The sequence below is a fragment of the Sorex araneus genome, chromosome 3, assembly GCF_027595985.1.
Source record: "Sorex araneus isolate mSorAra2 chromosome 3, mSorAra2.pri, whole genome shotgun sequence".
NCBI classification, from domain to species: Eukaryota; Metazoa; Chordata; class Mammalia; order Eulipotyphla; family Soricidae; genus Sorex; species Sorex araneus.
The window spans coordinates 165437790-165455550 of NC_073304.1; the positions used below are offsets into that span (position 1 = coordinate 165437790).

The 17761-nt window shown below is 47.8% G+C and overlaps 1 protein-coding gene across 3 annotated transcripts in view; it reads left to right on the forward strand.

The window, feature by feature from the left end:
- Positions 1–17761, forward strand: part of DIXDC1 (DIX domain containing 1) — an 86488-nt gene that overhangs the window by 1992 nt on the left and 66735 nt on the right. For 2 of the 3 annotated variants that reach the window (XM_004604687.2, XM_055130338.1), the window contains exon 1: positions 11579–11858. The exons of the other annotated variant lie outside the window; for it this stretch is intronic. In XM_004604687.2, coding sequence (XP_004604744.2) covers positions 11799–11858 — 60 coding nt within the window. In that variant the 5' untranslated portion in view covers positions 11579–11798. Of the gene's footprint in view, positions 1–11578; positions 11859–17761 lie in introns of those variants that run through there. 3 annotated transcript variants of the gene reach the window in all.

Below are 17761 nucleotides of genomic sequence, written 5' to 3' on the forward strand. Positions count from 1 at the left end.
TTTGCCTTGCACGAGGTCCACCCGGGTTCGATTCTCAGCATCCCATAGGGTCCCCTGAGTACCACCAGGAGTAATTCCCTAGTGCAAAGCCAGGAGTAACCCCTGTGCGTCGCCGGGTGTGACCCAAAAAGCAGAAAAAGAAAAAAAAAAGAAATCTTGCTACTCTTGAAATAAGATAACTGGCTCCAAAAAGAGATTAGTTCACAGTAATGAGTTCGGTAACCTGTTGTTTGATTTTTGTGCCACATAACTGTGCAGTATTCAGGGGCTATTCCTTGTTCTGTGTTCCTGATGGTACTCAAGGGGCGACATGTGATACAGAGATAAAGCCAGGGTTTGTCATTTTGGAGATATCCTATAGAATGTGTTAATGGCTCCTGCCAAAAAGAACAATCTTCACACTGTTTCCTTTATGAACACTTTTTTTGTAAGCATGTTCAGCAGTTCTTCATAACAGACAATACAAAATATATTCTTTTGGTTGTATTTTGGGACAGGGATTGAGGTCTGGGATGGAAACATCCCAAATTTGGTGATGGGAAGGTGTAATAATGGTGTGATTGGTGTTTGAATATTAAATATAATTAAATATTGTGAACTATCTTATAAAATGAAAAGCTTTAAAAAAGAATCACTTTGAAAATTATAAAATATGATTTTAAAAAATTTATTGAATCACTGTGAATTTTATTGAATGAATATCGTACAATTAAAGTGTTTGTATCTTTTTGTGGAAACCTCTTAGATTTTCATGTCTTTAATGGGACTGGAGTGTTAACATAGTGAGTAGGGCATTTGCCTTGCACACGGCCAACCCGGGCTCGATTTCTCCGTCCCTCTCCGACAGCCCGGCAAGCTACCGAGAGTATCCCACCCACACGGCAGAGCCTGGCAAGTTACCCATGGCATATTCGATATGCCAAAAACAGTAACAACAAGTCTCACAATGGAGATGTTACTGGTGCCCGCTCCAGCAAATCAATGAGCAACGAGATGACAGTGCTACAGTGACAGTGCAGTGACAGAATCACTATGAGATAGTTACAAACTTTCATGTTTGGGTTACAATCACACAATGATCAAACACCCATCCCTCCACCAGTGCACGTTCCCCACCACCAATATCCCAGTATACCCCCCCTTTCCCACCCTCCCCCTGCCTCCATGGCAGACAAAAAACATGATTTTTTAAAATAGAATTAATAAAACTCAAATATATATGTGGTTGTAAAAAAAAGTACAAGGATATTTAGAAAATTATTATATCAATAACCTAACTAAAAAAATGTTATTCCATTTAAAAAATTAGGGTTCCATACCATATTTTTTAGGGAAGCTTTGATTATTTGTGCAGTACTGCTCAAAAGTATTTATGGTTCTCGGTTGCCTACAGAATAAAATTTCAGTTCCATCATTTAAAAACAAAACAAAAAAAAAGCAAACCAGGGGGCTGGAGTGATAGCACAGCAGGTAGGGCGTTTTCCTTGCACGCGGCCGACCCGGGTTCAAATCCCAGCATCCCATATGGTCCCTTGAGCACCGCCAGGGATAATTCCTGAGTGCATGAGCCAGGAATGACTCCTGTGCATTGCCAGGTGTGACCCAAAAAAAAAAGAAAAAAGAAAAGAAAACCAGGGTTTGTTGCATACAAGGCAAATACCTTAATCCCTTTGCTACCTCTCCCCACCCTTCACACACACACACACACACACACACACACACACACACACACACGTTATGATGGCAGCCCGGTTGCATAGGAAGATATACGATCTTTTCATAGGGAAACTCAAGGATTATTTCCAAAATAACCACCAGATGGCGCTAGTCTTAATCTAATTTTTTTAGACTACTGGCTAGCTGATGGTAAATAACGTTTGATAGGCGAATTTTAAAAATTCATGAAGAATATATTTGCATATCTGTTTTTTACAGTTTATATTAAGCACTAGCATCTGGTGATACTTTGGCAATATCCTACTCCAGTCTCTCATCATTCTGTATCTTTTATCCCCTTTTTTTCAACCCATTCCATCTGTCAGGCTTACCCAGTATCCCCATATACAAATATTGGATTCTCAGTTTTTATAGTTTTCTTTTTTCTATTATTTATTTTGATTTTTTTCATTGTTTGTGTGTAATTGAGTTATTGAAAATGTTGTTGGGCAAATCAAAACATCTCATAGGTCCTCATTAAATATCTAATGAATGCTTAATAAAAAGAATGCATTGGTGAAAGAGAAGGAATTATAGAATGATACTAAAGGTTTTTTTAAGTTAAAAAAAAGTTTTATTTGGGAGTTTTGAGGAAGGGGAAGAGGAGAGAGAGAGAGGGTAACACGCTCAAGAGAGAACTTGGGCTTCTCCAGGGCGCAGAATGTGCGCCAGTACACATCCCATTGTGAACGTATAAAAGTACACATCTCAAGAGGGGAGATGCGGGAGACATGTATTTGGCAGGAACACGTGTGCTTGGACATCATACGCGTCAATTATTTATATTTGTCTTGGAAATATAGTAAGAGAGACAAAGATTCATATTCTTGGACTGGGGAATGATCCATTGCATGTTTTCTCTTTTGTTTGTTTGTTTGCTTTTTGGGTCACACCCAGCGGTGCTCAGGGCTACTCCTGACTCTGCACTCAGGAATTACTCCTGGTGGTGCTTGGAGCACCATATGGAATGCTAGGGATAAAACCTGGGTCAACAGTGTGCAAGGCAACGCCCTCCACGCTGGACTATAGGAAGCAGCCCACATGCTTTCTATATGAAGTCCTGGGTTCTGTTCCTACTACCACACAGTCCCCTGTACACATCCAAGAGTGACCCCTGAACAACAAATCTTTTTACTCTCCTCACAAAATAAAAATAGTCACATTCCTAAATTAATCATAATTCACTTGTATCACTTATCATCTCAATGTTCATCAATTTGTTCAAGCGGGTGCCAGTAACATCTCCATTCGTCCCTGTCGTGTGCTAGTGTAGCCCAATGACATCTGCTCGCTCCAGGAACATGAAGAGCCTCAAACCATTCATTCAGGTTTTTGACAAAGAAGTCTGACCATCTCGTAGGTGGGCAGCCAGGCATTCAGTGGAACCCAGTCAGTAATAGCTCTAGTCCAGCAGTCGTCTCCAAATTGCATTATGTGTCCGGCCATCTGATTTTCGATGCATTGGCAAACGAGACAGCAACCCTGATTCTCAATCATCGACGGAGGTCGGAACTCCAGATTCCTTCTCTCACTTGAGTGAAGTGTGATATTTCAAGTATGGCTCTCTAGATTCCTCTTTGGGAGACCCGAATAGCATTCTCATTCTGTTTTCGTAGGGCCCAGGTCTCTGATGCATATGTTAGTGCAGGAAGAATGGTGGAGTTGAAAAGACGTGCCTGGAGCTGGAGGTTCTTCGTCCTTTTAAGCACTTCTTCGATGCTCTTGAAGGCATCCCACACTGCTCTCTTCCTCCTGTGCAGCTCTGGTACCAGGTCACTCATCATGTTGAGTTCTCGACCTAGGTACACATAACTGCTGCATTCGGAGATGTTGAAAGCAAATGGAACGTCAGTAACTAGTTCGTTTCTCATGAACACTGTCTTCGTGAGATTCATCTGCGGTCTGACCTTTCCACACTCACGGTCGAAGTTGCCAGCATTCGTGCCGCTTGGCTAATGTTTGGTGTGTTACTAGAACGATATTATCAGTGAAGCGGAGGTGGTGTAGTTGCCAATCGTCTATCTTCACTCCCATTCCTTCCCATCCCAGTTGTAGCATGACGTTCTTGAGGGTGGCACTGAAGAGTTTCAGTGAAATTAACCATAATTAAGTGCTAAATTATATAGTCTAGTTTTCAATGACTGGAGGATGGCCTGGTGACAGCCTGCAAAAATTTTTGGCTGGTTTTTAAAAGAAGATATTGCTGCTCTTTTTGTTTTGTTTTTGTCTTGAGGCCACATCCAGTGGTGCTCAGGGTTTAATCCTGGATTTGCACTCAGGGATCTCTCTTGGCAGGCTCAGGAGATCATATGTGGTGCCAGGGATTATACCCAGGTTGGCTGCATGCAAGGCAAATGCCTTACCTACTTATTACCTAGATAATATATAAATAGTAGTATCATAAATAATGAGGTATATTTTTATTATGTGTTTTAAAAATTTCTGCTTTACCAGGTCACAAAATATTTTTCAAATTTTTATGGTCCTTCAGTGTAAAAATGCTGATAACACAATAAAAAAAAGCATTGCTCTAGAATTTTAAAGTAATAAAAATGCATCCATTACTCACCAATGTTTATTGAACAACTAATCTGTGCTGGGAAGTCATCTTGATTCTGACTACTCTAAGCAAGCATACCTAGATTAACAAATAAGGAAATAGACAAACAAATATGGGCTATATGAGATAGTAATGAATGTGAAGGAAGAGAGATTAAAATAAATCAGGGAGGAACTGAGAGATATCAGTATACAGCATGTGCCTAGCATATGCAAGACTCTGAGTTTAATCCCAGGCCCTACATGACCACTTTAAAAAATTTTTTTTAAATTTTATTTTCATAAGGTTGTTCACATTAATTGATTAATTCAGTTTTTCAACACAATCCCACCCCCATTGCACCTTCCCACCACCGTTATTTTGAACTTTCCCACCACCACTCAAGCCAGCCTGCCACAGACAGATGCTAGATAATTTATTTCCTATTTCCTATTGAGTATCATAAGATGTTGCTCCTGGAATTCTAAAATTGTAAATGATTAGGGTCTGGAGACATCTTTGTAGGGAGCTAATCCATTTTGAGATTCATTTGTGAGTCTCTGGATCAAGGCCGGTGACTCGGTTAAATATCGCCTGGAGGCAGCTCGTGGGTGTGACAGCCAGAAAGGGGCAGGAAGATGGGAAGACTGTCACCTCCGCTGCCACCTACATGGCTTCTTTTTATTTATTTATTTATTTTTGCTTTTTGGTGATGAACAGGGGTTACCTCCTGGTTCTGCACTCAGGAATTACTCCTGGCAGTGCTCAGGGGACCCTATGGGATGCTGGGAATCGAACCTGGGTTGGCCGAGTGCAAGGCAAACGCCCTACTCACTGTGCTATTGCTCTAGTCCCCTCCATGGCCTCTTGAGCACTGAGAACTGCTGGTGGGTTCTGATGCTCCTGATCCCACCCCACCCCAACACTGCCTCACCAGACCCAGATGCAGAGGCTAGAGCAATACCAGGAATGGTCCCCAAGGAGCCCCGGCACTGCTGAGTGTGCACTTTTTTTTTTTTTTTTTTTTTTTTTTTACTTTTTGGCTCTTTGGGTCACAGCCGGCGTAGCTCAAGGGTTACTCTTGGCTCTGAGCTCAGGAATTACTCCTGGGGGTGCTCAGGAGACCATATGGGATGCTGGGAATTGAACCTGGGTCGGCCATGTGCAAGGCAAATGCTCTACTCGCTGTACTATTTATTGCTCCAGCCTGGCACCTTTTTTTTTTCTTTTTTAATGTCAGACAATGAGGTTTGGGAATGCCAGGGTAATGGGGGTGTGGTCACTTTAAAAGAGTGGTCAGAAAAGGCCAAACAGATAAAGTAACATTTGAGCACAGACTGGGGAGACGAGCAGAAGCCGAGCACAGTTATCTGGGAGAGGGTGTTCCAGGCGCATTAGGTGCTCTTAGTCTGTCCTGATTTCAACAGTCAAGAACAGTCAGAGGAGTTTCACGGGGGAGTGTTAATTTGAACGAGGCACGGGAAGAGATGTGAGGCGCAAAAGCCCTTCCAGGTGGAGGGACAGGGTGACAGCATAGAGATGACAATGAGCTGACTTCACATATCCAGTGAGGGTCCTTGCTAAACAGCAGAAATATTTGAGGGATTTGGAGGGAACCTGCAGAGCAAGCACGGGGGGGGGGGGGGGGGGGCGGGGTTTACATCTGACACCTCGGGAAAAGGGGGTGTTGGAAGACATTTGAGTAGCAAGATAAATGTATTGTCTGTGGTGTGAACTGGCACAGAAGCCTGGAGACAAAGAGGGCCATTGAGGAGCAGGGACCTGTTTGGGAAACTTTGCCAGTGTCTGTGAAACTCCTTTGTGTCAATTTATGCTGTTGTTTCTAGAGGAAAATGCAACAGAGAGCGTAGACATAAGGAACAGTTGTTATTATTGCCAAGGAACTGTTAATGTGAGAAACAGAGCGAAGAGGAAGAAATAATTTCCAAGAGTCATTGACAAATATGTATCCATTGATAATTTCATCTTTGACACAGCCTTGCGGCTTCTCTCCAGTTAATATTCACTCATCATAGACACGTTTTTATATAGGAGCAAATTTTCTATAGCAGCAAACTTCACACCACACGTTTAACTTCCATGCAGGAAGTCACAGTCAGTGTTCTCACCACCTGAGGCTCTGTGGAAGGCTCCAAGTCTTACTTAGATTAACATGTTATTACTGTTTTAACAGGTGGGTGAGTGTGCTAGTGTTTCCTCCACGGGCTCATTTATTCACTCAACTGAAAACATTTACCTAGAACCTTCTGTGTTGCAAAGACCTTATGAAAGTGTTGCAAAGAACTTGGGGGCTGGGGAGAGAGAGAGAAGAACTGGAGAGCATCCTTTGGATGCTGGAGTCCCAGCTTCAATCCCCAGCCCTGCATGTCCCCCAAGCACTGCTGGGAGTGACTCCCAAAGCATGAACCCTTGAGCACAGTTAGGTACGGTCCCAAAACAAAACAAGTCCTCCTTCCCCTCAAGTAACCTTGAACCGGCTTACCAGTTAGCGCTAGGATTCGGAGCAAATTATGTGTTCTCCAGACTTTTCTTTCTTTCTATATGAAATGAGGACAATGAGGGTCTGGAGAGATGGTATAGCAGTAAAGGCATACATGGATGACCCAGGTTCAATCCCCGCCATCCGCTATCTCCCTTGGCTCATGTGATCCCTGAGCACAGAACCAGGAGTAAGCCCTGAGCATCCAGGTGTGGCCTCAACACCAAGAACATAAAAAAAAAAATTAAATTAATAGGGGCTGGAGTAATATCACAGCGGGTAGAGCATTTGCCTTGCACGCGGCCAACCCAGGTTCGATTCCCAGCATCCCATATGGACCCCTGAGCACCACCAGGGCTATTTCCTGAGTGCAGAGCCAGGAGTAACCACTGTGCTTTGCCGGGTGTGACCCAAAAAGCAAAATAAAATAAAATAAATAAAATTCAGACAATGAAAAAAATTAAGGTGAATGGTAATCAGGGCCATCAAATGAACTAATGAATCTGTGTTTAGAACAAAACTTGGAACATAGTAAAAATTCATTTTTTTCCTATAATTACCATTAACTGTAGTTGTTGTATACCTTTTTAAATTTTTATTTATTATTATTTTTTAAACGACCACCTGGCCTATTTATTTATTTATTTATTTATGCTTTTTGGCTCACACCTGGTGATGCACAGGGGTCACTCCTGGCTCTGCACTCAGGAATTACCCCTGATGGTGCTCAGGGGACCATATGGGAGCTGGAAATCGAACCCGGGTTGGCCGAGTGCAAGGCAAACGCCCTACCCACTATGGGATCACTCCAGCCCCCGTTCTATAGCTTTTAATTGGTGAGGGAAGTATCCACCATCACTGCTAAAGGAATACAAGGCAGAGGAGGCCACTCCTAGTTTCAGAAACCAACTGCAAGGCTGAGGTGCAGAGAGCAGGCCTGAAACCCTGCCCATCCCCAGGCCTGCAGCAGAGGGAGGAGTTCCAGCCGCAGTTTGCCCATTTATAAGCCCTGCCTGATGTATGTCACTGTCAAGTCACTTCTAATTCTTTTTGCTAACCTTACTCTCCCAGCTTTTAGCGTGTTGATGTAGGATGGAATCCGGAGGATGCACGGCATGATACATGTCAGCATTGCCTAGAGGAGCCTGAGCGGGGCGCATTCCAAAGTGGTGCTAAGGGGACCTGGGCTCCCTTCCTGGTGATTCTCAGCTAACCGCATCCGTGGTGCAATACCAGGGGTGTGGAACTTTCGGACCTCCAGCACCACATCTAGGGCTGCTCTAGGGACCATGTGATGCCCTCAGCCCTGTGCTATCTCTCCGGCCCCAAGTTCAAATCCTACCTGGGCTGCTTTCTTTCTTTTTTATTTTTTGGCTTTTGGGCCACACCCAGCAGTGGTACAGTGTTACTCCTGGATTTGTACTCAGGAATCACTTCTGTCAGGCTCGAGGTACCATATGGAATGCTGGGGATTGAACCTGGGTCAGCCGCCTGCAAGGCCAGCGTCCTACCCTCTGATAGTGGAGTGTGCTATCACTCCAGCCCAGTATATCATCTAAATATAAATGAATTAAATGCTGCTCAGTATTTCTTTCCATCTGTGCATTAGCCACAATTCAAATGCTCAACAGCCTCATGTAAAGTCTAGTGGCCGGTGGATTGGATCGGATACTTCTGAGGTCAGACATAGGACTCTTCCACCATTACAGAAAGTGCTCTTCTGTGCCACTACTATGGAATAAGGGTTTATAAAAACTCTAGAGGCTGGAGTGATAGTACCATGGGTAGGGCACTTGCTTTGAACAGACCAACCTGATTTTCTTTTTTCTTTTTTTTTTTTTTTTGCTTTTTGGGTCACACCCAGCGATGCTCAGGGGTTACTCCTGGCTTTGCACTCAGGAATTACTCCTGGCAGTGCTTGGGGGACCATATGGGATGCCGGGGATCGAACCCAGGTCGGCCGCGTGCAAGGCAAACGCCCTACCCTCTGTGCTATCTCTCCGGCCCCACCAACCTGATTTTCATCTCTGGTACACCATATGGCTCCCCAAGCTAGCTGGGAGTGATTACTGAGCACAGATCCCTGAGCATCATCCAGTATGGTCCCAAGACAAACTAAATATATATATATATTAATACACACATACATACATATATTAATACATACATACATTAATACATACATATACATAATATAATATATATATGTTTTTCCAGGAAATGGTGCAATCTGGGATATATACCCTGTAATTAATAAGACAGCCCAGGTTTCCCTAGTTCTAGCAACTGGAATATATATTAATCCCTGAGCATCGCCAGGTGTGACTCAAAAAGCCAAAAAACTCATCTGGCCCCCAGTACCAAATGAGGGATTTCACAGATGAAAGGATCATGGCTTATTGACAAGTCAGATGGCGGCTCAAATCTGAACCTCAGGCCTCCATGGCCCAGCCCTAGGCTTGCTACCAGCCCTTTGCACAGGGGTTCTCCTGGCTCTGTGCTCAGGAGTTACTCTTGGCGGTGCTTGGGGAACCATATGGAATGCTGGGAATCGAACCCGGGTTGGCCGCGTGCAAGGCAAACGCCCTACCTGCTGTACTATCACTCCAGCCCCAAGATGAGTTCTTTTGTTCTCTTAAATGTCCACTTTCAGCAATGCAAAAAGTGAAACCATTTTTTTTTGCCTGCTGCTTTGTTCTCCCATTGTGATAAGGAGATGTAACTTGAGAGATGGTGACCTCTCAGCATGGCTAGCTGTGAGCAGGACTTCCCTTGGTGGCTGTGTGCCACCTAGGTGAGTGGTTGTCACTGCTCAGAACTCTGTCTCTCCCAGGAGCCACTAGCTACCTGCTTTTGGGTCTTCCCTAGCAATGCGTTGTGCATGCGTTGCAGACAATTCTGTTGGAAGGTTCTTCTCTGTTCTCCAAGGGTCTTGCTGCCTTTGCTTATTGGTTACTGACTCGGTGGAGAGAGATACACCATGACCTATGGTTGTGGAGTGGTGGGTTCCCCCAACTCATTCCCCCATCTAGTGGGTGAGGGACAGCAATCTTCTGATTTGATTTGGAGGGAGTCACCCAAACTGCATGCCCAGCCTTCACCCTGCAGTAGCCTGTCAGCACCTCTCCTGGCCCCTTGCTTGCTGCTGGCTGTGGTGGAGAATGAGGAGTGGTGTGTGCTCAGAGGCAACTTTGTATTTAGCAGCCTTGGACATTCAGGCAAGATGTTGCCATTTCTGGCAGCTCTGGGTAAAAGATTTTCTTTCTCAGGGTGTGACAGATAGTCCAGCCAGTAGGCTGCCTGCCTTGCAAGAAGTCAGCTGAGTTTGTCCTTGGCATCCTAGGACAAGGATATGGCTCCCTGAGCACTTTCAGGATTGGACTCTGAGTACAAACCCAGGAATAAGCCCTGAGCACTGCTGGATGTGGGCCAAAAAAAAAATTTTTTTTTTGGTTTTGTTTTTCATTCTCTCTATGACAAAAGAGGAGTCATGAAGTTGGGGTACACACTGCTGACCCAGGTTTGATCCCCTAAATCCCTGAGCCCTTTCAGAAGTGATTCCTGAGCGAGAAGTAAGCCCTGAGCAGGTTTGGCCTCCAAATGAAAAAGAGAAACAAAATTCTGAAGGCAGCATCCTAGCACCTCCCAGTGCCTCTGTCCCGCCCAGCTGTGCCCTTGGACCAGGTCCTGACCTGAGCCTCAACACGTGACCAGGCGGGTCCCTCCATCTGGATCACACAGGCGGTGTAACATAAGATGGGTGTTGTTCCAGCGATGGGTTTTCCTATAGAAACAAGAGTGTGCCCTGAGAGTAAAAATAAATAACGAGTCTGTGACGTGAGTAATTAGAAACAGAACAGCCTTCCACTGTAGCGAGCTTTTGCCGGACTCTTTTCGAAAGCAACAGGACATTTTTGTGGGTTTTATTTCAAGTCAAACTTGTTTAAAGAATTGAAAAGTCGGTTCAAAATATGGTTTTAAAATATGCTGTTACTTTATAAGAAAGGAAGGGGTGAAAGCCCTAGGGACTTCTGATTTACCCTTCCTGTTGCTGGTATGACCTCGGGTGCTTTGTTTAGCAGAACTGTCCTGAAATAGGTTTCAAAATACAATCAATAACTAAAGTTCTGTCTTTTCTTGCCTTTCCCCACCTTCTTTCTTTTTTTTAAATTGGTTTGTCTCTCTACCTCTCTCTCCTTGTTTCTTTTTCATCTCCTTCCCCGTCTTGAGTTGAATCTCACCCCGCCCAGGCCACCAGTGGAAAAAGGTTGCTGTTTTCAGTCTGTTTGTGGGGAGAAAAAATTCCTATGAATCACCCCCCTTTCCACCCACCTTGTGGTGGGATGCTTGTGGCCTTAACCCAGCAGAGGCTGGGCTGTGTGGAGTGCACATCTTGCTGCCCCCTGCGTGTGCACGTGTGTGATTGCAAGCACGTGCACACGCAGACACCCCTACCTGTGTGTGTGTGGCTGCGTGCGCCTGTGCAAGAGTGCTCCGCCCACCCTACTAGCCTGCAAAGCCTCTTGTGTGTTTATGTCTGCAGCGTGCGCGCGCGCACACGCACACGCACACGCGCACACACACACATACACACACACATACGCCTTCATGTGCGTGCACACACCAGCCCAACAGCCTGCAAGCCGGTTGCATGCGTGCGTGTGTGTGCGCGTGTGTGTGCTCTTGTGTGTCTGTGCGTGTGTCTGTGTGTGTGTGTGCGCGCACACGCCAGCCCGCCCGCGCGCCCTCGGCTGGGCTCTCCTGCCCTCTCGCCCGCCAGGGGCGGGCAGCCAGCGCCCCGCCGCCCGGTGCGCGCCCAGCTGTTTCTATAGGAACCGCGGCCGCGCCACGGCCCCTCCAGCCCCGGCCCCGTGCGAGCATGCCCAGTGCAGGCCGCTAGTTTGGCTCGGCTCTCGGTTTCCAGTAAGTGGCTTGCGGGACTCGGGCGAGATCCCCAGGAGCTGAGCCGGGAGTCTTTGTGTGCAGAGGGAGGCGGCGGCCGCCGGCCTGGAGACCCCGCCGGGGGACTCCGGGGGCAGCATCATGCTAGCCTGCCTGGCCCGGGGGAACTTACTGGACGTCCTGCAGGAGGGCTGCAACGAGGTAACCGCCCGCGCCCCCACACCCCGCTCCCCGGCTCCCCTCGCCTAGCGCCTCCCGCCCCATCTCGAGAAAGGCCCCCTCCGCCTCCATCCTCCAGGGGGGCTCCCGGGACGCACCGCCCGCACCGCGGTGGGGGGGCGTGCACCCGGCCCAACCCGAAGGGCCGGCGACGGCCCGCGCCCAGGAGCGCAGCGCAGAAGGGGTCTCTCTCCAAAGGCGGAGGTGGCCTCCATCTTTCCGGGAACGCGCCCAAGGGAATCACCGGGGAAGCCCCCCGCACTCCGCTGGAGCTCGAGGGGTGAGCCTGGGGAGCAGAGGGGTGCCGCCACATTGGTAGAAAGTTTGCGAGCTGGTCTGGAGGCAGAGCGCCTTGAAGTTATAGTCGCTTTCTGCGCCCCGGGCAGTAGAGGTCAAACCCGAGGCCTCTCCCTCTACCCAGAGCGAATGCCCCCTCCCCCCCCACCTAGTTTATGGTCCTGACTCAGGGGTCGCCAGCACTTCCTCCTTTTCTGTGTGAGAGTGGGTCTGACAGGAGTTGGTGCCAGAGTCCACGCATGGCCTGTTTCTCACCCCTGGTTTTCTCGGAAAATTCTCAAAAATCTCTGTGACTCGCATTTCCTGTACCCCCTTACCCCGCTGAGCTTTTCCCGTTTGCTGGGGGAGATTCTTGCCTCTTTGGGTTACCTTACCCCAGCCTCCCCCTGGAGACCCCACCAAGGAGAGGTAGATGATAGCTGTGTCTTGCTTCATTTCTCCCTGTCTCCCTCGCTCCTCCGTTCCCTTTTGGCCCTTTGAAACGTGAGGCGGTGTATCCAGCACTTGGTCCTTAAACAATGAACACAGCCGCATCTGACTCCGGTGACCACCCAGCCGTCCAATCCTGGTCTTTTCCTCAAAGGATCCTTCTCCTGCCAGGAGCCAGGCTCTTGCCTCAGTTCCTTTCTAATTCCTGTTCTAACCAGGAAGCTCTGCAGCCTGACCTGTCCCTGTGCCCAAGCTTTTCTTTGCTCCCGAGACAGAATAACCACTGACAGAATAACTGCCGGAAGGCTGTGGGCCTTGCTCACCCACTGAGTCAGAATTTTCCTTTGGCAGAGCCCAGTCCGTGCTCCATGGACATTTGGGCAGGGCTCACATCTTTGTACCTTCCTCTGGACACACATACGGGGGAACTGAACAAAGAGCTACAGTCTGACGTGCAGACAGGCCAGGAAGCCACAGCTTCCAGTGCTTGCAGAGATCCCGGCCCCTCTGGCCTCATTCTGCCCCCTGGGTCTCAGGCTTCATGCCTCTGACTCATCTACCCACTGGGGCAGAAGCTCCTGGGGTTCCCTCCTAGACTCGCTTAGTCCCCAGTCTCATGCCCCCAGTTTGATTAGGGGGAGACGGCAGGCCCTGAGCCCTGCCCTGTCCATTTCCCCTTTCACACCTTTCAGCTCAAGAGCTCAAATGTGGTTGAAGAGCGAGAGATGTGCTGTCTTTCTCGTGGTTTGGGGCGTCCATCATATCCACCAGTTTCTGTAAAATATCAAGGAGAAAGAGAATGAGAATTTTCTCTTTGAGATGGTAACAGGAGCCTTTGTAACAATCAAAGTCACAACTTGATCATTAATTGATCTCTTGAAATTGTGCAGTGATGCCTCTTTGCCGCTTGATCTTTCTGCCCAGCTGGTAAACTTTTTTCCACCCCTTCCTCGGGCTAATGTATGACCCATTCCTTTCTATTTATAGACTTGAACTCTGATAGCCCATAAGTATGCATGGGTTCTCTGAGAAGTTGACCTCCTCTAAATAATTGTGCTAATAATATGCTTAGTCTCATTGGTCCCTTAGAGTTTAGCTTTTTTTTTTTTTTTTTTTTGTCACACCCGACGGTGCTCAGGGCTTACTCCTTGCTCTGTACTCAGCAGTCACTCCTGACAGAGCATGGGGGACCTTCTATAGGATGCTAGGGATCAAACCCCGGTTGACCACATACAAGGCAAGCACCACGCCTGTTGTACTATCACTCGGGCCCTCCGAGTCATAAAGAATTACGTAATGTTTCCACATCCTGTGTCATGTTTAGTGCTACCAACTCATGGAGCGCTGGGCTTATTTCAGAGTGGAGAGGGCAGTGTTTGACCTTCTCCTGCCTCCAGGAGCTCCTAATAGATCCGGTCTTTCTCAGTTTCTTGTCTGAGTCATGTGATAAAGAGGTCAACGGGGACTTACAAGCTAGTGTCACTTCAGCACCTCTGAGAACTCGCATACCGAGGCTAAGAACACCATCGTGTTTCCCAGTTCGTCACCACCTGGGCAGGAGCCAAGCATCACCCAAGCCGTTCTTTATAGCTCCGTATGGTGAGGTGTGGCCTCATTCTCTCGGGCAGAGAAAACCGCCCCGGGAAAAGCCACCATGGCCCTCCTTCCCAATGCGTTAGTTACAAGTTTCTGCAGCAGAGAGAAACCCTGTGCTCCCGCCCGAGGCTTTCCCACACGCACAGTTGCCTGTGTTCGCCAACCATATGTCTCCACGCGTAACGTGCACAACGCGATTTTATTCTGCCACATTCCCTGCAAGGAGCCCCCGCCTCAACAGCCCCGACAGATGACTCAGAGAATGGCTCCATGCCAGCGCGAGCCGCGCAGTCCTGCCTGCTGGTGCGGTGGGTCTGCATTGGGGATTATTTACAAATCGTAGCCACCTCCATGTTCTGTGGCCCACCCAGTTCCTCCTCCCTGCCTCACTGGATCAGGCTTTCACAAGCACGTCTACACCCCCACGCCTGCCTCAACACTATTTGTTTTCTTTGTCACTTGGCATTAAGGTTGTCACATGAATGTTGTCTTTGGTTTAACGTGCCAATGGGCATTTCTGCCTTTGTTTTCTGGAGGTTGAACATTTCTTGAAAAAAGACCTAGGTGTTTGTGCTGGGAGGTTTTAGTCGATGTGAGGCTAATAGGGTTTAGTTGATTGTCAGTCTTTTATTAGGTGTCATGGTAAATAATGGCCTCTTATTATTGCTCGATGCGGCCGCGCATTATCTGATAGCCTGGTTCTCCCTCTTGGAGAACTTGGCAAGCTACCGAGAGTTTATTGCCCGCATGGGAGAGCCTGGCAAGCTCCCCGTGGCATATTTGTATCCCAAATACAGTAACAGATATATACATACCTCTTGGAGAGTCCGCAAGCTACTGAGAGTATCCCGCCTGCATGGGCAGAGCCTGGCAACCTACCCGTGGCGTATTCGATATGCCAAAAACAGTCACGATTGTTCTCATTTCCCTGACCCTGAAAGAGCCTCCAATCATTTGGAAAGACGAATAAGGAGAGGCTGCTAAAATCTCAGGGCTGAAAGGAATAGAGACGTTTCTGGTGTTCATTTGAGTAAATCGACGAACACCGGGATGACAGTGATACAGTGATGGTAAATAAAATTATTTAACTAATTGAAAAAGATTAGCCTTTGTTGGGCCCAGAGAGTAGGACAGTGGGTAGGGCGTGTGTGTGTGTGTGTGTGTGTGTGTGTGTGTGTGTGTGTGTGTGTGTGTGTGTGTGTGTGTGTGTGTGTTTGGGCTGAGGCTGCAGTGCTCAGGGCTTACTCCTGGATCTGACCCAGGACTCACTCCCGGTGCGGGGCTAGGGATCTGGTGGGGCTTAGGGAACCCCTGGTGATACCAGGGATTGAACCCTGGTTGACCGCATGTCCTACTTGATATACTGTTGCTTTAGCCCTGCCTCTGAAGAATGTTTTTCTTTTTTTTTTTTCGCCTTTTGGGTCACACTGGCGATGCACAGGGGTTGCTCCTGACTTTCCACTCAGGAATTACTCCAGGCGGTGCTCGGGGGACCATATGGGATGCTGGGAATCGTACCCAGGTTGGCATTGTGCAAGGCAAAGGCCCTACCTGCTGTACTATCGCTCTATCCCCTCTGAAGAATTTTATACGGAGAGATTTATAGGTGTACCGAAAAAACATAAAACATAATGGGATCTTAAAATGATAGGTATCATAAAAGAGGTAGTGTTTGTGGGAGTAGAAGAGATAGCTTCTACTTGATAAGGCGAAAAGCACCAAATATTTACCATCCTACCTACTCAATGAGGTCACGTGTTTTTCTTTCCTGCTGATCTGGTAAACATGCAGGCAAGCCTTCACTCAGTGGTTGTTCAGAGTTAGTGTATTTCCCAGGCACAGTGCCAGACTGGAAATAGAAGTGACAAAGCACGGAATCTGTGCCCTAGCGGAGCTCTCAGGCTAAGGAAGAAAAAAATCAAGGCCCGAAAACCTGAGATTATGGCGCTAGAGGAATCTTGCTTGTCAGAGGGAGCCAACCTTTATCTCCAGTGGGGTGAATGGCTGCAGGGCTAGGAAGTTAGAGGAGGGTGAGGAAATCCTCGGTCCATGGGATTTTTGTTTTTCGCTTTTTGGGTCACACCCAGCAATGCTCAGGGGTTACTTCTTTTTTTTAAATTTTGGGGTCACACCCGGTGATGCATAGAGGTTACTCCTGACTCATGTACTCAGGAATTACTCTTGGCGGTGCTTGGGGGACCCTATGGGGTGCTGGGAATCGAACCCGGGTTGGCCATGTGCAAGGCAAACAAACACCCTACCCGCTGTGCTATTGCTCCCGCCCCACTCGGGGTTATTTCTGATTCTGCAATCAGGAATTTCTCCTGGTGGTGCTCAGGGTACCATATGGGATGCCAGGGATCAAGCCCGGGTCAGCCACATACAAACAAGTGCCCTACCCGATGTACTGTTGCTTCGGCCACCTTGGTCCATGTTTACTTCACAGATTTACTTTAGCATCTAACCGGGGAGATTTCCCCTAACCAGTTTCCCTTCAAGGAGGAAGGTAGAAATGTAATCCCTGTGTTGGGAACCATCTGCGTGGCGTTCCCTGGGAGATGCAGGAAGAATCTTGGGGGGGTTCCCTCCCATGGAGGGGTTCCTTTGTAATAGCATAAGTAAGGAAGAGATAAGTAAGGGGAGCAACTGCAGAGACCCTCTCTTCTCAGTGCTCTTTCTTCTATGGAGTGAAGCCGTGGCTTCCAGATGTTTCCACAATGCACTCTCTGTGCTTTGCTGTAGAAATTAAGGGCCTACTCGTCATTAATGTTCCAAAGCACCATTTTCCCCAAACCTCCTCTTTTCCTGTCCTGACTCTTCTTGTTGGCTTTGTTCCCACAGTCGTCAGTGCCAGCTAAACAGATGCTCCCTGGCAGCCGACTCTCAGGCCAATTTATGTCCTTGTGGTGAGCGACGGGCTGGCAGGGTGAGTGGACAGTGATGGGGCACTGGCTGACAGGTGCCTCGGCCCCAGGCCTTTCAGAGCGCATGGGGACCAGGGTAAGGCCTGGTGGGCCATGACTGGCTTTGTTGTATAGGCTATGAGGATAGAAGGTTCAGACGCTCACTTTGTGGAATATACTGCATTTCCTGCCTTGGGATTACCCAAACTAGGCCACATTTGAGTGGTCAGGTGTGGTGAGTGGTAGGGAACCAATCCCAAAGGCACTTATGGGTGGGTGCCAGCCTCTGTTTTGAGGCTGAAGGATGTTTATAGTCCACATAGGGATAGCGCATTCATTCATTCATTCATTCATTTGCATCGGCAAGCACCTGGTAAAGTGGATGCATAAAGGAACAGGATGTTTGCGCAGCTCCACTGTGCTCCCTGGACCATATGTGATGCAGGAGATGGAACTGGGTTGACTGCAGGGCAAGCGCCTGAAAACCTGCACTCTCTCTCTGGCCTGCAGTTATTTACAAACAAGGGAAGGAGGAGAGAGAGCACTGGAGCACTGGGGGTGGAGCACATGCCTCGCACACGCCAGGTCCTGATTCCTAGCACTGCCTAGCACCCCTGAATGGCCGGATTTAGCCCTTGTGCCCAAGGCACCACTGAGTTT